Below are 21,861 nucleotides of genomic sequence, written 5' to 3' on the forward strand. Positions count from 1 at the left end.
ATTCTGAAGCCTTCAAAAATAAACTTGCTCGATATTCTCCGATTAACAAACTTTGTAACTGCAAAACTGATTCTAAATTATGTCAAACAAATGTCAGCCTGCCCTGAAAACGTCATCTGTGCAAGTATGTTGTCAGGCTGTGACCTCTGAAGGCAGTAGTAATCATGACGAGAGGAAAGCAGGAAGTCAGCTGAGGTGGGATAAAGAGAGATAGTCCACATTTAGAGGTAGGTGAGGTGTATGGATGAGTCAAACAAACACAGGACTTTCACCCAGCAGACCATGGTTTGTGTCCCATGTGAAACGAGACGTCAGCGTTTTTAAGTTACATTCAGGTTACGTAACAGTAATGTTTTAAACATAATAAAAAGAAACAATAAAAACAATAATACACATTTTTAGGGACGGCAAATACTATAAATCCTGAGTACTGATTGGCCAGTTTGTTGACACTGACTGGTCAGTTTGGTGTCACAGTGTTGCAGCGTATTGAGCTGCTCTCACAACCTCTTGACTAAAAAAGCAAATCAAAGAAACCAAACCATGGCAGAATGAGAGAGGTGAGAACGCAAAACATCAAGGGCAAAACACCCAAAAAGAAAAAGCACGACCAGGAGTTATTAAAACAAACAAACAAAAAAAAAACTCTAAGCTAACAGGACTTCAAAAAAGGCTCAAAGCGTCGTAGGGGCATGTGCAAGTCATGTGACCCAGCCACCAGATAACACTGTGGTGGCCTCAAACAGGCACATTCACCTCGACCTCTGCTGAAGAGATCTGCACTGAGGCTTCACAAGAAATATTCCATAGACTTTGTTCAAGAAGCTGCTCAGTTTGAGGAGTTCATGCGCAACTAGGAACCAACCACAACCAAATGTATGTGCCCTTCGACTGCTCATGCTAATATGAAGATGGAATTTACAGCTTTTATTCCCTAATGTTGACATCGCCCTGTGTGTAACTTATTCTGAACGATGCCAGTGACATCACTATTCACTAAACTTGTCTTGGTAAAGAATAGATTGCACTCAATCATGCTTCGGGGAGGCTGACACCAACTTCCATTGACAGTGACACGTTCAGGAACAGGACTTCAAGAAATTAATCAGGACTTTTCCGGCCAGGTGCAGACACTCGTAATAATGGCATTAATATGCTCTTAGACTGTTTCCACAGTTTCCAGAACATCTGGTGTGGTCTGTAGTGGTTGTAGTATTTGTAGCGGTGCAGAAATACATTGCTGGCAGTGTTTGTGGTTGTGCTGAAATACTGTAGTGTGTGACACTGTGTTTCCCACACACAGACTTCACTTGGGTAGGCCACCCAGGGATATCAACGATATTGAACAGTATCGATTAAGGTCGTTTTTGAGTTAAGCAAAGTTAAAATAGGGAAAAACCCACAGAAAATAACCCACTACCAAAATGGTAACGTATTTTTAACATATTCTCGAAGACAAATACTAAAATGTATGTACCTAGCAAATGTCAAACACATCAGCACCAGTTAAAGTAAGCGAGGTGGATGAATAATATTTGGCAACTGAAAACAATGCTGAGCAAACAGAATGGCTGTTAACTTGAATAGGTCTTTCAGAACAAGTCTGTGTCTCTCAGGCTCATTTAAAACTGGTATGTGATATCTACCTGGAGAATAGAGATTTCAAACAGACCCTGAAAAGCATGTTGAAACCAGTCCAAGGGCCCTTCCTGATGAGAGCAGGTCTCCGCAAGGGAAGACAGACAAAAGTGCAGTGAAAAGCAGGAGAAAGTGGCTCGCTATGGTTAAAGTGAGAGAATATTCAAATGGCATGAAAACCATTAACATACATGAAACAAGCAGCTGCTGTCATAAGTGAGGGAAGCTCCTATCTGGAAACATCAAGGGAAAAATGGAGAGATAGAGAAAGATGGCGAATTGACCTTTTCCAGATGGTATAGCCTTTAATCCTTACTACAGAGTCCTGCTGGGGACATGCAGACTGGAGAAGTCTGATAAATCAGGCTCAAATGCCACTGTGAATCTGCATTTCTATGCGTGTGTTAACAAAAAAGGGATACAAGTGCTTTGAAGTGGGTCCACTTGGAGAGGGCTGTGCTGACGGCTGTATTGGTTGAGTGTTGGGGTGGTACAGTTTGCATATTCATTACTTATTGGACTGCTGGCTGCACCTTAAACTGACATGGGGTCAGTTCTGGAGAAAGGTTTGTGTATCATTTGCATACATGTAAGGTATACATGTGCAACAACTGCATTTTTATTCTCTAGCACGTGCTTCAGTAATATAGCTCAAGTAATTTGAAAAGGTAAGAAATGAAAGTCTGAGAGTGGAATGTAGCCTTTACTCATGATCTGTACTTAAAGCAGTTTTTCCTGCCACAGCAAAAAACTAAATACATTTAAAAAAAAAAAAGAATAAATAATCACAAAACATTCTTGAGATCCACGTCCCCCATACATATGCAGTGCCTAAATAAGGATACCTCCTCCAAGGGCAAAATAGAGGTTGATACGCAGTTGGATAAGCTACTCTAACAGATTCCCTGTTCCCAGTACATCTCACCATGTAATGGCACAATTAGGCTTACTCAGAAAATGTCCAGGGAAAAGAACAACAGACAAGGTAGGTAACCTGGGCTGGCTTGGTTGTTAGTGTCTATGACACTAGCTCTTGATGAGGCGAAATGGACATTAAAAGACAATACCCTCCCCAGCCACAGCCAGTTCACCCCGGTGTCTCGAGACGTCAACGGCTCAAACAAACTGAGTCATCTGTCAAACAGCCAAAAATTGCCTTCACAGATTGTCACAGATGATGAGGGTCTTAAAGCTGCAGTAGGCAACAATGGAACCATACGAGTGCCACGGCATCAAACATGATGAGCCCAAAGCTCTGTTTGGACACATTAACACACATTTTGTACTGAACACCGTTGGAGGCAAAGGACGTAATCAGAATTTATCACAAGTTGCCTACCTGACTGCCAACCACAACAGTAAAAAATGCGATCTGCTGGAGTAAAATCATCACCACTGCTTCAAAAAGCCTGAAATGAGAGCGTGAGCATGTGCCTGATAGACAAGCAACTCTATGTGAGATTAACATTATACTGTAAGGGAAGCATTTCAAGTCTATTATCGGGGTTGTCTAATAATTAGCCCAATGTGGTAGATTTCTGCTCTATGCGATTACTTGATCTGGAATATTGATCTACAAGACTGAACAAAATTGCTATGACTGATTTGATCTGTAAAAACATGACAATCACAAATAAACCAAGCTGAGAGCCAACGTGAAGCCTTACAGAAACTCCATCCACAGTCAGTCTAACTGACAATGTAGTGTCTTGAATAGTTTTAATAAATTTGACATTTTATAATAAATGAAATTTCCTAAAATAAAATTAAAATGAGTGTCTTATTTATATAAAAGTCCCCTCCAGATATTTTTTAAGAGGTTTTAGATGTACTGTACTTTGACTAATACTGTGTTTCTAATATGGTTTTCCCACAAAATGTTATCTTGTTAAAATCCTTAAAATTACATCTCTCATTCGCCCTCATTAAAAAATCCTGAATCTATGATTATGCAAATATGCATCATTTGAAAAGATGAACTACTTCAAAGAGATGTCCATTCTCAGAGCATTGCTGGCTTTAAGTTTCCACATCACACTGGTATAAGGTGAATATTGGGCCGGTACTATGAAATAGAAATGGGCCCCCTCTTTATAAATGTACAGTGGACTACTGTTTTAGAATAAGAGGAGAAAAAGATAATGTGGCTAGTTCTGAAAGAAAGGCCTGATATTTCACTGCCCCCTACTGGACGAGGATTCAACTACAGTCATTAAAATGTGGAAGCACACTGGAGGACAATTATTGTTCAATGGAATACAAATGTCATTCAGGGTGTGGCAGGGATAGCAGCATCAGGTTTTTCTGGAGCTAGAGCCAGTGATTAGGGCTGACATTTCACTCTGAGACGGTCATTAGTCAGCTCCAAGCAAGCCTGATGTGATAACTGTAATATCTCTAAATTGAAGCAATTAGAAAAGGTTTGCCGGAGGGGCCTGAAAATTTTCTTTGCCGCTCAAAATGTCAACAATGGGACAATCTCATCAGAGTTAAGATGAAAATAAGCTTGTATTAATGTGTCAATAAGACAAGGTGTCCAATATATAGCATTTTCAGATGAAGCGCTTGCCTTTCATTTCTGTGTTTGAAAATCTCTGCATTTTTGAAAATTCAGTGCTTCTATTGTTGGAAATTGGTCGCAGTCAGCAATGGGTGAATTTTTCTAAATTAACACATATTTGACTGTTATAGCTCTTTGAGTAGAAAAGTATCATTCCACAGCTTCTGGCATCTCTCGATTCCTCGAGACAGATCTGAAATGCACAAAGTGAGAGATGGCTCATAAGCCAGGCTCATTTGTCAGGTGCACTGATGCTCCATCGGTGTTAAAAGAAACTTTTCATCTGGTTTCTGGTGAAGGTTAAGTTATGTATGTGGAAATCCTCTGCTACTTTTACACCGTGCAGCACGATTCATTTTGCCACCTAAGCCTGAGGGTTTGGCTCAATATCATCTGTATTATGTACATGATTTTAATTGTATTTAAAGCAAATTTAAACACTCCTCCCATCCCAGAAGTCAAGTCAGATGGTAAAATGGAGGAGAACCCACCTGTTTGATGGAGCTGCGAGTCTTTTCCTTCCACTGGTGGCTGCTCAGCTCCAGAGTACAGTGCACATAGGTTTCTCTGTCATAGGAGCCCAGGATGAACAGTCTGCAGACATGCAACAGGACATGCAGTAAGAAAACTACAGCAACTTGGAGATTTTACCATTACAACATTTGGAAGCACCAATAAAGTCAAATCAATGTGCATTCATTGCCTGGTGTTTCTTTGAAATGTCCAGTGATGTCCTAAGTTAAAATCTGTTAAGGACACAGTGAACTCACTATTGATGTGTTCAGAGGACGCACTCATTTTTTCCCTGATGCCACACAGTGAATGAACAGTGTTATGATTTTGTGTTTCATTCGGTGTGTATCTGATCCACCAATCAGCATCGATTTTAGTTTATTTTAGTGAGAAATGTTCATTTTCATTTTTGAAACAGTTTTCCTCTCATTCCCTTAATCATCTCCAACTAAGCACAATTAACCAGTGAAGGCTGGAACAGAGTTGATCCAACAAAATCCCAAATCTGTAAAGTTTGAATGGAAGTACAATTTATTATTCTGGATTATATTAATGCCGAACTGACAAGGAGACTGTCGATATATGAAGCCTTTTATTTCGTGTTTCTAGAGTGACATGTTTCTGCAGGCGTGTATGGAATTGTTAATATGTCACGTTTCTTAAAGGGAGTTTGCTGGAATATTTTCCCCGGTCGGCACAGGGAGCTTCAGTTTAATTCAAATACTGTGTGAATATTGTGAATGTTTTGTCACCACCACAGAAACACATGGTAACTGCTAAAGTGTGATACGATTGTCTGATACTCATTGACTGGTTAGTTATTTGTTTGACAATCAGCTAACTGTTCTCAGTTTCTAGTGACAGTGTGCAGTAAATGGTTTCTTTTTGTGTGTGTTACTACTGTGTAAACTACTCTCCTAAACACGATGTGATTGGTGGAGTTATCAATGACTGATCAAAATTTCTCTGTAAACAGGACCTCCTGTTTCTGCCAGTTGGGTGTTTGTTGTGTGTCTGCAGTGTATCTAAACACTTGTGGTCTCGCCTCCACAAGTTTCTCATCAGTGTTTAATGTTTAACATGTAAAAACTATGACTGCTTGTTAGGGCTGGGCGATATGGCTGAAAACTCTATGATGATAAATGTTTTATATCTGGCAACATTGATAATTATTGATATTTTTTATTACCTATTTAAAATAAGGACCAGGAGAAAAATACATTCAATTTAAACATTTTTATTATAATTTAACCTTCCTCTGATTATAATCCCCTCAGCTATCAAGGCAGAAAGGAAAGGAAATGTCAACACAACCATGGAAAACACTAAAATAATAAATGTAAATAAAAGTGTAAAAATGTAAACAGACAGAAACCTGAGACCTGTTTTTCTGCAGGTTTAGTGCAGAAAGTTCACAAGCTGATTCACCTTCTGCTGAATAAAATGTTTTCAAATATGTGCAGTGTTTTGGAAACATAGCAGAAACTGAGGTAGACTTGACATCTGTAACATACAAACAAACAAACAAACATGATAGACAGTACAGTAAGATTGATTGAACTATAAAACCAGCCTAGACATATGAACAACTTTAGTCATTCATCTCACTCTAAACATACATGAACTATTCAATTATATTTTTATTGCAAGTATGTCATGTGTAAGAGATGTTTGTAACCTGGCTTCTCCTCAGTGCTCAGTGAAGCATGTCTTTAGCAATATGATATGCCGCTGCCTCCGTTATGTCTTCGTGCCTTTTAGATGATTTGTCATCAGGCACTGAAGCAGATACCTCTGCATGGTGGTCTGCTGCTTGTGTGGTGGTGCTGTGGTTGTAGATGTTGTTGGACGTTGGCGAATACGGCTGCGCTCCAAAGAGTGAGCGCGGTTAAGGTGGTTAAACAAGTTTGTGGTGTTACCGGTCTTGGTGGGGACGACAGTCTTGCATAAGTTACAGACCACATTGGTCTGGCTACCGTCTGACTTATAAAATCCAAAAAACTCCATACTGGCGAGTTGACTTTCCCTGTCTTATCAACAATTTCTTCGCTCGCTACAGCGCTCACTTTCTATTTTTCATCTCACTCCTCGCGAAGCATCAAACACGAGACAACGAGATGGCGCAACTGAACTTGATAATGTTACATGATTGGCGTGTCACTCCCAATGATCAGAGATTACTCCCTATGTTGCTCGGTTACCTGAGAGCGAGTGCCTTTGTTCATGCAACCAATCTCACTTCGCAACTTCAGGTTTCTTCCGACGAAGAAAAAAAAATTATCGAATGTTTTATCGAACGCATCTTTTATTGATCTTGATTACGTGTCTATCACGAGACATATCGCTATCGTTTTATCGCCCAGCCCTACTGCTTGGATGCCCTCAGACCCAAATGTTGATAGTTGTTGAAACTTGATCACCCTTTGCCCATTTAATAGATTTTAACAGTAACAACTAATATAATGAGTTCACATAAAATAAAAAAAAAATCAGCCAGACAGTAAACATTCACGTTAAACTCTTAATGAACTACTATTCATTTGGCTCCTGACTGTATGCAAACCGACTTATTCCACACCTATAATTGCATTTCTGTTCTCCATCCATCCCATCAGCATGAACATTTTACTTAATTGATAATCCAATCCACTTTGCGTCAATTCAGCAAGTATCTCCTCACCATTCTGTGTGTACACTGAAAAAAAAAAAAAAAAAACTGGTGTACACACACAGCCCTGGCTCTGTAAATGGGGAATAAAGTGGCTCAGACTGAACCACAGAACACTAATCCCACCAATCAGGAACAAGGGAACTAGTTGCACATCGACCTCTGCCTCTGTCAGCTTCTCTCCTCCTTCCACGTCCTTGCCAATGAGATGATGTGTGTATGCATGTAGTTGAGGGTGGGTGTTTGTACATACGGAGGGTGGGAGGGATGGGTTTTTATTGTTGCTTTATTTTGATTTATATTGTTTTTAAATCCTGTGAAGCACTTTGTGTTGCATTTTAATATATATGAAAAGTGCTATATAAATAAAGTTTGATTTGATTTTGATTTGTAATTGTTTTTGGATACCAGGGACTAAGTCAGGATATCTTGACCTGCTGTTTCAATGCTGCCCATTCTTTATTTATTCTGTCTCCTTTAAGTCATCAAACTTTACAGAAGTGCAACACTAAATCACAAAGACAGTTTACAGCCAAAATTGACTCTGTGCAAAATCAACAGGTCCAAGCTCGTCTTTGGCCTGCAGGACTTCAACTCACGACTACTTTTCTTATCTACTCTATCTTAAATACTATTCTTTCTCAACTGATCAATTACATGTCTGGTCTATAAAATGGCAGGAAATAGTGAAAAAAGACTATCTATCATAAGTTCCCAGAGCCAAGATAACATCTTATTTTGTCCACACAGCATTTCAAATATTTTCGATTTACTCTCATGTAAGGAAGAAAACACACACACACACACACACACACACACACACACACACACACACACACACACACACAGTATAATATGTATTATATATCATAATATATACAATACATTTTTAACAATTGCTGTTATTCTATGTTTATATACTTCGTAATATTTTTTAAGAACATTCTTTTCTCTTAGTTTTATTCTCATCCTCATTCTTATTTATTGTATATATTTTATGTTTATGTGTATGTTTAACCTGCCGCTGCAACAAAAGAATTTCCCAACTGGGATCAACAAAGTAAAGCCTAAGTTTAAGTCTAAGCATGGGCTCTTCTAATTTAGACGCTTGTAGAAGCCCATTGCTGGCATTTATACTTGAAGAATCACACACAATTAACAAGATCATGACAATTTTGCCAGAGTGATTTTTGGTTGATTGGCCAAGAGATTAATTGTCTCATCATTTCGGCTCTATTGGCCAGTTAAGAGTTCCTCTTCCTCTCTTGCATTGTCCACTCCCAGGAGCCCCTCATTAATCCACTGCTGTATAAGGTGAAGCTGGACTTGAAACAGTACACTATACCTGACTGTGTACTGTGATAAAGGAAAGAAATGATGAGCTCACAAATACATATTTTTAGGTCCACTGCTGCCCCCTGCTGTGTTGAGGAGATTAGTGCATCAGACACATTACACACTAAAGTTATTCCTCAACTTCCCCAGTCTGAATATACTGTTCTTCAACTGAAGGTTGAAGAACATATATTATAAGGTTCAGAGACATGATGGTGGCCTTCTTCAATAAGACTCAACCATTTCCTTGGGAAATTTTATTTATCATGCTAAATGGGTAGATGCTGTCCTCTGCTGGACAGTTACAGTATGCCACACCCAACATGTTCAACACAGTAAACCTCAAACAATAACTTACAGAGCAAGAGTGTGATATAACCTAATTAAATCTCTCAAAAAGTCCAGGAAGACAGCAGCCACCAAACTTACAACTTAATGCCTATAGAAGAAAGTGAAGTAAGATGGCCAGTGAAGAAGAGAGACTGTATGATTATAATGGCCTGGACATGAATTATTAATGACTGAGCCTGATCTGTTCATCCTGTGGGCAATCAAACACACCCAACCACATCCAAGCATAGTTCAACATACACACACACACACACACACACACACACACACACACACACACACACACACACACACACACATATATATATCAAAGTACAAATAACTTGTCTGTCTCTCCAAGGCAACGAAGGCTGGGCCGCTCTATCAAGGTGAACTTGGGATAATTGATTTGACTCTTTGGCCAATTAAAATTTAAACATGCCAGCTTTGGACAAAGAGGGAGTGTGCTTGTCTTTGAAAGGAGAGCCTGGTGCGAGAGAGTGTGGTCCGTTCAATATGATGGGCTGTTAGATGCTATGGGGTTTGGGGATGCCATGTAATGGCAGCTGCCACTGTCATCGAGATGATGAGGAAGGCCGTTAAAATTTAGATTACATTTAGATTCTTTCATCAGCATCTCCCTTATGAAGACTTTACATGGATGGCCAATTCTGTTAGATATTGTAATTTTCTCTTTGAAAAGTCTGCATTGAACTGCATTTTGAAATGCTGGTTGGTCAAATGTCATCCATTGGACGAATGACTTCCTCAATAAAAAAAGTGTGATGTTGTTTTGCAGCTAACGCTGAGGAAATACTACTGTGTGATGTAACATTAAGTTTTCCCAAAACAGAATAAAACAGCTAAGAGCAACAAAAAAAAACCACACAGCTACACGGACAGAGGCGTCCACATACATTAGGCATGTTGGGGTGTGTATAAGGAATAAAAATGTCTCACCTGCTACATTCAGTAAGGGTGACTTTGAGTCGGCCTTCCACCAGCCTGCTGTCCTGGACTGACAGGTCCAAATCATAAGCCGAACCCAGTGGAGCCTGCACTTGGAATGGAAAGAAGGGCTTGTATCTGGAAAGAGACACAGGAAACATCCAAAGTCCATTTTAATTCTGGATTTCTACTATGGCAATGGAGTAAACTCCCTGACTGTGCATCAGTAGATAATCTCTTCAAACAACCAACCAATGCAACTCTACCCACACTTTGTAATTATATATACACACACACACACACACACACACACACACACACACACACACACACACACACACACACACATATATAGAATATTTTATCTCCTTACTTAGCATGATGACAATTTATTTTGAAATGTTTGTTCTTTTTATATATGAGGTTTGATTCAAATAATCATAATAATAAATAATCAAATCAAATCTTAAATAAAAACTTGAAGTCCCCCTCCACTCAAAGTTTTTTCCTCCTTGTTCCTACAATTTAATATTTGAGCTTCACTGTGCAGAAAGATGTACATGGAGAGTTTGACACTTGAAGGAGGGTGGAAAGTGGAAAGTTTCTCTGTGCTCGGTGAAAATCTGATTTTAAGGAGCGGGTCGACGAACATTATGTGTGACATCAGAAATGGTTTAAAGCCAATCCTGGTCCAATATTCAATTTACACAACGTGGAAACTTGCCTTCCATGTCCAGACACTGAGAACGAGCTTTGCAAGACAGTAGGAGACATCTCCTGTGAAGTAGTTAAACTTTAGATGACACATATTTGCATAATCACAGATTCAGATTTTTAATGAGGGAGAAGGAGCAGATTTGATTTTTGAGAGTTTTACAAGATAATCTAACTTTTTTGTGGGAATACCATATTACAAACATGTTATTGGTCAAAGTACAGTATTTTATATACATCTTAAAACGTCATTATGACATTTATCAAGAATTTAAGTTTATTCTACTGAGCTCACGTCAACAGATCAAGCTCTATAACAACAGAGCCAACACATCCACTGATCAAGACCCTGTGATACTGTTGAAATCTCAGGAAGTCGCTTCTACTTACACCTTGATGGGACTGTCCTGTCACACTGTTATTTGTAAGGACAAAAAAGAACTCTGAAGCTAACCTTTTAAGCAAACGCACCCTAAAAGCACTTTGAGATGACAATAGCTATTCAGCTTGCATCTAAACAGATCCATCTCCATGGTGACTAGTGAAATGGCTGCTCATTGGGGATTTTTTGGTTGTCAAATATATTATAATATTCCTAAGACATCTTCCACTATGATTCAAACAAATGAACAAGGAAAGCTACCAACAACTATACAAATTTTTATTTGTATATTATTCTAAATCTAAAAAAAACATCCCCAATTGGTCAATACTGCTCGTACATGTACAAGCTGCTTCCCAGGCTCCTCTTCTCTCCTCCGGTCATCTGCAAATGCAGCTTCCAGATGTGTACAACCAAAAACAGGGAGCTGGAATGATTACAGGGCCAATGGAACACCATCATGAGGCTTTGAACGTGGTCTTCCTCCCATAGCTGGAGAGGTGACTCTACATGGGTGCTGTAATGCCTGGATTACCTCCAGTGGGCCGCGGTCCAAGCCCTCCCCTCCACAAAACTACCATCTGTGCCACTCAGCAAATCCCAAGGTCCAGCTTCGTTCTCTGAGGCTGCTCTTCATTACATCATCTCATCGCACTCACTCGGCATGATCGTGGGTGATACACACGTTTCCAGTTCTTCTATTTGCTGCAGTGCTCTCCCACACAACTCAAACAGCAGTGAGTCTGTGGCAGTAAATAAGTGTTTAACGCTTGTACTTAACAGTTGGACAGGCACCTCAGATCAGCCTCGCTGAAGGGCATTTAGTGGGCTTGTGCACTCCCAGCCCAACGTCCTGGATGCTGAGCTCTCCAAAAAAAGTGAACAGAAAATCTTTTCAGTCAGAATTTGACTCTGACAATAACTGCTTAGACACTGTGGTTATAAAGGGAGAGTCAAATAACAAGGTTGCAACTAATGACTATTTTCATTATGGATTGACACATTTTCTCAATGAATCTTATTTCTTTGGGCAACAAATTGTCAGAAACAGTAGCGACAGTAACAGTCCAAACCCAACTCCACAGCCTGAAACAATGAATCGATTGAGGGAAAACTATTAATATTTTTCAAGCAAACCGTGATGGTTCCATCTTCTCAAATGTGCCGTTTCTCTCTGTTTTTATCTCTGTAAATATAAACATCTTTTGGTTTTGAGCAGACAGAATGACATTTGAAGGGCTCCTGTGAGTTTGTACAGTTTTCACTGTTTTCTGCCAAATTCAGCTTCCAATCAAATGAGAAAAAGCAAAGCAGAAAATCAATTGAGACACTGGAACCAGAGACAGAAAAAGAACTTATATGATAAATCAACGATGAGTAGTTGTGACTTCATTGTTTGTCAACTGATGACTTATTTGACCTATCTTATCTAACTCAGCACATCGTAATGTCAAGAAAAAGGAAATCAGATGGGGGGGCTGTGAGTGGAAAAACTCACTGCTGTGCTGCCAGTCACTCGGCTGAAGGTGGACATGTCTCACACAATGGTCTGCATTTAGCTGAAATTAGTCCAAAGTCTCTATTGCACCTATCCAATAGAGTTGGGCGGTATCCAAATTTTGATACCGTCAAACTTTCCCCACATTTTCCCGGGTTATACGGCATTACCGTGACTAATTAAAAATCACTTTGCAGGGCAGCGGTTCAGATGGTCAATGCTCACGCTAGGAAGCACCAATCCTAACTTGTAGCATACCAGAATGACAGGGAGAAGCTCAGCTAAAAGCCTCTACCAAGCATTTGCACCTATGTGCATGTGACGAAAGCACGAAAATAGCTCACGTCAGAGGCACTGCATCTGCTGACTTCACCACTTCACGCAGACCACTAAAGCCCAGTATCATATGAAAGCAGACAGTCCGACGATCACGAAGATGTCTGCCTCCTCACTGTGCAACGAAAACTCAGTGAGCTAGCAGCCAAAGAGTAGCAGAAAAAACCTTTGCTAAATCAGAAAGTATGTCTTACCTTTGCTGTTTTGTGGTTAAAAGTTATATTCCAGCCCGAAAAAACGCTGCTAATGGCTCCTCCTATGACTCTGTGTTAGTTTGAGACCAATCACGAAGGTCCTGCTTGTTTACATTAAGAGGAGGGGGTTTCTAGAGTGGAGGGAGCGCTCTTCATGCAATAACCTATCTCTGGGGTTACTTCCTGCTGGATCGTCATTGGTGTTACTATGGTGAATGTGGGCGGGACGCTGAGCTATTGACCGGCGTAACCACGCAGTTAGTTTCACCGCTCCGTCTCATGAATGAGCAGAGCGCTCACAGAGGACTCTGCTGAGCAGCCCGAAGTGTTATTTTACTGTTTTATTTGCATTTCGTCCTTTTATGAGAGCTAAGAACAATAGCGAGCAGAAAAAAGGCTGAAAAAGTGTTTTCAACAGAGGAGTTTCTCCGTATGCTTGGATGAGATAACAGTACTCTGCTCAGACGCGCCCATATGAGCGCCTGGACATACCTGTGTTAAAACATCTGTAAAACTGCTCAAGTTCTTTTTGTAGCATGTATTTTTGCACAGTCACCTTTTTCTCAAGTAAAAATTTAACCAGATACATTGAACGGAGTGGACTTCATTTTTGTTATGACGATGCTACAATTATGTTAGACCCCTACAGACCTATATTCACAGCATTTTTTTAATGACGGTAATGAAACTGATACTGTTGCTATTTTTAGATACCGTGGGATACCTTATTACCTGATTACCGCCCAATCCTACTTTCCAATACTGATATCAGTCTGATACTGACTCAAACAGCTGGACTGGGAATCACAGACAAAGGGGCAGATGGATTCAATTCAATTTACATCTATGTGCATTTTACATGTCACAAAACACAGTTACAACACACAGCTGCACAGCCTCCAACAGTCACATGGGGACATACATGTCCATGATGGTTTCACATGGAGACTCCACACAGGAAGTCAAGGAAATGCATAATGTCTACCTGAGACAATCAAATGAAAGTTAACTTTATATCTGCCAGCTTTATGAATAAATGATGAGCCTGATAACGCTGTTGGTTAGAGTATGGCCTTATTAATGCCTTCCACTGAGGACAGCTGAGGCTCTGCTGCATGAATTGGAATTTGGCTCGCTGTAGGTTCTGATCATTTGAGGGATACTGTCGCTGAAAATATCTGTGTGCACGTGATAAACTCCTGTTAATAATCTAAAGTGCACTACAGCCATAAACGCGTTATATACTTTAAACTATGTTTTTGCCCGTGCCCGTTCATGCCAACCTTTTTTTTTTCCCTGTTTTAAATTTTAATAACACAGTAATATTAAAACAGGAACTGGAATGACTTCCAAAGCTCCCCGCCATGCACTAACTGGGACATCTTCAGAGACTTGAATAATAGGGTCACCGTCATTAAGGACTACATATATTTCTGCATAAATACCACTGTAGCAGTCAAAACAATAAATATTCCAACTCCAAACCTTGGGTCACTCCTCACAGAAAACTGAACCTGAAAGACATGTCATATTTAGTGTGTGTGTGTGTGTGTGTGTGTGTGTGTGTGTGTGTGTGTGTGTGTGTGTGTGTGTGTGTGTGTGTGTGTGTGTGTGTGTATGTGTGTGGGGGGGGGGGTATATTTTGTCTTACAAAGTTAGGAGAACAATGTTTATGTCAAGCCTGATGTTGCCTTCCACATAAAAGAATGGATTGTTTTACATTTAAATATGCCCAGTAACAATGGTGATTACTGGACATTCTGGTTGTGTGACTCCTGTCCATCATGCAGTCCACTCAGTGAAGCCAGCACAGCAATGCTTTTTTCACAATGGAATCAGTGGATTTTTTTAGAATTTGATCATGTATTTTAATAACTAAGGGTGGGCACCTTGACAGGACTCCACTCACGCTGACACTCAAAGTCAATAGTCAGAATACACATTTGTCGTGTTGCCATGCTGCTGTGAGAAGACCCCCTCTGTTACCCAGAGGACATCTGTGACTTCAGTGAGTTTTTTCCCACTAGGCCTTTCACACGTCTACAGACATTTTTAAGAATGGATGTTTTCTATTCCCGTCTTTAAAAAAAATGTATTCTGTACAAAACGGAATGCAAAAACGACTCCAAATGTTCAAACAATAGGTGCTGATAGAGTCGACATCAACAATCTGTCAATGCCAGAGAAGAGCATTCTGAGTGTTCACACTGAGCTTACTTTCCTTCGGCTGTAGTAACTTAAATCACAAACAACACAAGCTAATTATTTATTAGTAGTTATTTAACACCTCTCTGCCACACGCTGAGCAGCGCTAACCAAACATGAGCTAACCAGTAGTCTGCTGCCGTTGTTTCAGACACATGCACAATACACAAAGCAGCAATGGCCATGACATCATCATCATCAAGGTCTCAGACATGGTGAATTAGAATATTCCTCAAGTTTGTGTCTCTCTGTCACCTCTGCAGTGTCACCAGTGTTCCTGCTTTCAATTTAAGGAACCGCACTGAACTCGGGACCTAATAATGCAAGTCCCAGTTTAGTTTTGCTTTCTCTCATACACACTTTCTACTTGCCCTTTTCGCTCTGTTTCTCTCACTTCTTGAATATCATTTCCTGCTTTCAACTTGGTACAGCGCTTATTAGTATGTATTTGTTCCCTTTTCAGCACTTCATTGTGCTACATCTTTGAATCATAGCTGATGAAATTAGACTTTGGTCGACAAAAGTCAAAAAGACACAATTGTCAATAAATGTAGATATATTACATACAAATGTCAAACTCGAAACAGTTCATAGCATTTTGATTTCACCAGTTTTCTATGACACACCTAAACCATCCCTAAAGTCACACAGACAGTTAAATGGCAATTTTCAGTGTGTTAAATATGCCTGTAGGTGGAAGGTAAAACAGCTGACACACCATGAAGACAAACAACACAAACCTGTGACAAAGTTAGAGAAAGTTACAAATCAGGGGAAGGACATGAGATAATCCTCAAGGCACTGTGTGGTTCAGTGTGGTCAATCATAAAGGAAACACCTGTGAATCTGCTAGAGTAAGCCTTCCTCAAACACTGAATATCTGTGTGAGAGGAACACAAATGAGGCAAGTAACCAGGGGGCCGATCTGCTGAAGGAGCTACAGGGACCCACGGCTGAAATGGGACAAATGTGCTGTAGCAACTGTTGGCTGGGTGCTTCACCATTCCTGAGGTAACGGCAGGGAGGCAAAGATAAAGCCACTGTTGAAGAAATCTCACATGACATCTGAACTGGTGTTTGCTAGAAGGCATGTGAAACACTGAAGTGAAAGGAGGCTCTATGGTCTGTGGAGACCAAATGATGCTTTTTAGTCATAACGTTAAACACAGTTTGCTGAAAGTCAAACATCATAAACCAACAGAAAACTGGACAATTAATCCACTACAGTAAAGGGGAATTGCAAATTCACAGCTGGGAGAAATTTGCAGCATGTAAACACTCCATCAAGCTGCATTTGGTGCAGACACTGTTTTTTAAGTTGACTCTAGTTTATCTAAGTAAGTAGTAACTGTTCTCAGTGAACAGATGGAGGACTGGATGGTTGTTCAGCTGGTCAATTGGTCATTTGGTCAATTGCCATTTTTATGATCACATGGTCTTTTGAGGATCAGACCTGTTGTGGATGTTGTCACTGACGGCTCAAGGTTCATGAACCCATTATTATTAACTGTTTTCTGAATCCCCTGTTGATCTGTATGTCTCAGCAGAGACATGCAGCATGATTTCTGATTAATGACACACTGAAAACAGACATGATATCTAAAATATGGCTGGGAGCTGCAGGTGGGAGGGAAGCAATCTAAAACATTCTGACTCACGGAGTGGGAGATTTTATTTTTGATTATGGCAGAGAGTTTGATTTCCCAAAAACATTGCTTTGCCAGTGTGGCAGTGCAAACAAGTACCTCGTCTAAAATATGGTGGAAAATCTAGAGTCTATGTTGCACGCAGAAGCAGGGATTTACTCTATATTTGTTTTTAAACTACCAAAATATGGCTTGATATTTTTTGATTGGTTAAAATGGACATACACAACATAGACAGAATCTTAGAATGCCAAGGTTTCGATTAGTTCAATGTACAGGAAGTTAAAAAAAAAAAAAAGAGAGCAACATCGCAATCTGACAGTGTTTTAGAGGAACTTAAAGATGGTCTGAGGAGGTTTTCATGAAAACAAACACAGTGTATGACCAAAAAAAAAAACTCATGTGGAAATGAAGGAGCTATTCTCTGCTGGAAGAAGGGGAGAGGGTGTGGGAGGCAGAGCAGCAGCTCTGCTGACAGCTCAGGAAACAAAGAATAGTGTCATCAATGCTTGAAAACGATTTTTTCATTCAAATCAACAGCTACCACAGCTCTGACAACTTGAGCTGCTCACTTTGGATGAACTACCAGTGAAATAAAAGTGTGAAATGTTATTCTTAAATCTAAATCTAAAAAAGAACCGTTGCAGCCCACTGTACCAATGAACACACTTTCAGCGGCTTGTTTCAGACAGCAGAGCTTCCACAGATGCCAGCTGCTGGCCAAACTGCTCATTGAAGTCCAGCGGTTTCAATGAACAAGTTGTGATTCACTCTGCATGTAAATTTGACTAATGTTAGCCTCTGCTTTAACAAAACGTGCGCGCGATGACAGAGAGACGTGTCCATCTGTCTGTCAGTCCCACCCACACATGTTCTATTTGACTGTGTGTGTTTGTACATGATCAGCTGAGAGGTCGGATCCCATCTTCAGTGTTTGACAAATACTGCCAAAATAATTCATGACAAAACACATTAAGAACTGCACTGATTGCACAGACAGGGGACATCCTCATTAGACAGGCAGCTTTGAAAATCACTGGAAACAAGGAGTCTCTAAAAGAAGGGTCACTGTGGATAACATGAAGGCATCGGTGCCATTCTTTAAAGCTCTCGGCTCAGTTAGCGTAGCAGTGATGGGACAGACCCCTCCCTCGTCTCCCCCTCTCAGGTTCACAGGTTATCAGTCTGGTTGATGGAGGCACCGGAATCTGGTGTGTTGTGTTTTAGCTAATGTTTCATGTGATTTCAAGGTACATTTTGCTTGATGTGTATGTTAATTCAATGATTTATTTGCCTGCAAGTTACACTGATGTGATTTTATTTGTATAACAGACTGGAGCTCCTCATGTATGTGAGTGACATCAGACTAACATTAGTAAGTTAGCTTAAGTTTGATAATACCGAACTAATTTACCTCTGAGCCCGTTAGCTAGCGTTCTACAATACCATCTACAGTTTTTGATATGGTGACCAGGCGTTCGGTAGATTAGCCATTGGATGGGGTTACAGCCCACATGTTGCTTTTACCCTGGCAGAGATTACCTCATTCATTATTACACTGCATAATTTTCTGATGATCAAATTCATTGTTAAAAGTTTTTCTAAAAGTTTCTGACAGTCATAAAATGTACTGATTTAATTCATTCATCCAACAATTCACCTATAATAATTCACTACATGTTTAAATTGGGTGGGCAAAGTTACTAAAATATGAGATAATTAAGATCATTATACATGATGACAGTGATGGAAGTGTATATGGAGAAAGCCCTGGAGAGATGCACGAACCATTGTGACCTGTAATTAAAAGCTATTATTGCTCTGCTATTGTTACTTTCAGCAGTATGATTCAAAAGAAGTTAGCAATTAACAGTTCAGCAGTCCACTTTGACACCTTGAATCATTTGCATTGAATTAGCGAGCCACAGTTCACTGATTTCTGCTGTCGGCTAACACTGCACAGTCAACTCCAGTGCATGAAAAACTGCTACACACAATAGAATTGTGACACATTCAGGATTTATCCCTTATTATCCCTCTGTTTCTGCTGTTTGTTTATATTTGAGATAACGTGTATATACATCATTCTGGTGAAATGTTTGCTGTTTAAATAGTTTTGGAGGGCCTTGGTGGTTATCACATTGTTATGGTTAAGAGTTTCTTCAGCCCAGTTGTTTGGTGTTGTAGTTGGAGGGTAAACAATGTTGTTTATTGTTGCAGTTTTGATGGTAAACAGTGTTTCCTGCAGCCTACCTGATTTTGTAGTTTGGTAAGGTGTGTTTCCTTTTGATGACCCGTTTCAGCTGGTTAACTATGATGGAGGTGAGCTGAGGCAGCGGCCTTCCTTCAAACTGTGACTTCGCCTCGAAATCAACCAGCGGGTCCTCTAGGAAGGAGAAGGACCAATGGGAGAAGGGCATGCGCGTGAACTGCAGCCTCAGCCTGCCCACCACGCGCCTCATCTTCACGAACAGGTAGGCAGACTTCCCGAACACCAGGTCGACGTCGATGGCGAGGTGAAAGCCGCCATTGTATTCGATGTCTACCTCAAAGTTGAGCTCCTCCGGCATGCCGTCCTCGTTCAAATGCACCGGCTTCATGAGTGTGGCCGTCTTGAAGACCGGCAGAGAATTGCCCAGGGAAATGTCCCTGAGGCTGAGTCCCTCCAGGAGCCGTCCTGCTGTCTTGGTCTGTAGCAGCTCCTCAAACTCCACCTTGATCTTTTTGGTGAGCCAGTGTCTGACAACAGGGGTGTCTCTGAGCTCTCTGAATAGGAACAAAAATATAGCATTTAGGAAATTGCACGTTTCCGGTTTGGCCGCATCAACGGGCTCGCTTTGAGAAGGCGGTGGCGGCTGCTGTTTGGGGCTGCCGCTGGTGACAGCCGCCTCCTGCTGCCGTGTTGAGACGGCCTCTTGCTGTTTAGATGCACCAGATGCCGTGCTGTCCTGCTGCTGTTGGCCTGGTTCGGCATGTTGGGTATTAAAGTAATCCTTCAATGCGTTTTCAGGCACTACTTTGACATACTGCACTGTCCTGCCTATGGGCTCGATGTTTCTCCGATATATCAGCAAGAACTGTAATACCAGCGTAACGACTGCTCCGGAGAACGCGGAAATCAAAATTAAATAAATCATTTCGAGCAGCTGCCGTCTCTGACTCAACGTGTTTTCATAGTCAAACGTTTAGCCGTGTTAACAAAGCAAGTTCCACCTGGTCGCTCTCAAAGCTGCCATATCATCTGCTTCTTTCCTGAGCTTCAGGCTCCGCACCTGATTGGACAAACGGGTTACGTCGCAGAGCGTAATGACGAAGGCAGAATGTGTTTCTTTTGATGCGTTCAAGGTATGTTGGATTTACCCAAACGAGTAGACAAGCGCGTTTGATCATGGATATGCAGACAGTTATCTCCAACTTGTCGCGGCGACTCTTTTCAGTGCTGAGCATATACACTCAGGGGTTACTTTAATAGGCACACCTTTACTGTCTAATGCAATTCAATATATAAGCTCTGATATAGCGTCATCTAAAGATTAAATAACGTTCACTTTTAGTTTTGCTTTTTAGGTCATGGCTAAAGGCATTGTTATACAGGACTACATTGTATTGAGAGAGGTGTTTCCAATTTTTTGTCCTCCCTCTTTACATACATGAGGAAGGCAGAATATTAGAAACGCCTCTGACTATAATGTAGTCCAGTACAACAGCACCGCCACTATATAGGGCCTCAATACTACAACTTTTTTTTTTAATCCTCCATGACAGTCAGAATTTTATGGGCATCATAAAAGTAGATTTTATGGCAGAATAGTTCTATTGGATTGCATTAGATTGTACAGGTGTACCTTAAAAAGTGACCACTGAATGTAAGCATGGCAGCATATGGCTGCCACATCACAGAAAAATTAGCTCTTGTCAGAACAAAAACTCTTGCTATTTTACTTAGTTTTGAATTTCAACTGCATTTGCTCATTAATACCACATACAAAATTATTCATTTTTATCAACAAAACTTTTCCTTTTTTCATTATATCTTGTGTTATGACTGTGTAACACTAACTGACCCACCTATTTTCTTTTTACATCCGGTGGGCCATGAGATGACAGCTCTAAGTCAACTGAAACTGAACAACATATCATTTTATCTTACTAAAATAACAAACATACAGCAAGTTGGTATGTTGTTGTAACAAGAAACCTCCATATGTCATAATGGGAAAAAGAACCAGTCAATGCTTAAACTGAGGATATTTTGACAGCATAAAAACCTAATTTTGCTGAATTGGAAGCCTCAGTTTTGTCCAGTGTCAGGATCATGTAGCTGTAAATTGAGTAGCTCTGATTGAGGCATTGTGACATCTCTGGTGTCAGATGAGAGTGTCATCCTTGGTCTTTAATTCAGTTTTTTTGATTGAAATTATTTAAATTTGTTTTTGTTAAGCATGATTTTAAATGATTAGGTCAAATAACCAATAATAGATATCCATGTTTAAACAACTGAAATTTTGAATTAAATAAACAAATGTAAATCAGATGGAATAAAACAAACTTAACAAAGCAAGCCACATTTATTATATTGAAATGGGTGTTTAAGTTCAAAGAAGTGCTGGCAAATCCAATAAAGTACTGAATTAAATTCAGATGAACATCCATCCATTTTCTATGCTGCTTATCCCTTTCGGGGTCGCGGGGGGCCGGAGCCTATCTCGGCTGTCAACGGGCGGGAGGCGGGGTACACCCTGGACCGGTCGCCAGCCGATCGCAGGGCACATACACACAACCATTCACACTCACACTCACACCTAGGGGCAATTTAGAGTCACCAATCAACCTAATGAGCATGTTTTTGGTCTGTGGGAGGAAGCCGGAGTACCCAGAGAGAACCCACGCATGC

General features: G+C 40.4%; 1 protein-coding gene across 1 annotated transcript in view; it reads right to left on the reverse strand.

Moving 5' to 3' along the window:
* The window catches only part of pdzd8 (PDZ domain containing 8), a 41,509-nt gene extending 21,281 nt beyond the window's left edge, over nt 1-20,228 (reverse strand). The window contains exons 1-3 of the mRNA XM_070977181.1: nt 19,221-20,228; nt 10,005-10,130; nt 4,690-4,792 (exon numbers count right to left, since the gene is read on the reverse strand). Of these exons, the coding sequence (XP_070833282.1) occupies nt 4,690-4,792; nt 10,005-10,130; nt 19,221-20,104 (1,113 nt within the window). The 5' untranslated portion in view covers nt 20,105-20,228. The remainder of the gene's footprint in view (nt 1-4,689; nt 4,793-10,004; nt 10,131-19,220) is intronic.
* Between the last annotated feature and the right edge of the window lie 1,633 nt (nt 20,229-21,861).

This window comes from Chaetodon trifascialis, chromosome 13 (genome assembly GCF_039877785.1).
Source record: "Chaetodon trifascialis isolate fChaTrf1 chromosome 13, fChaTrf1.hap1, whole genome shotgun sequence".
Lineage (NCBI taxonomy): Eukaryota > Metazoa > Chordata > Actinopteri > Chaetodontiformes > Chaetodontidae > Chaetodon > Chaetodon trifascialis.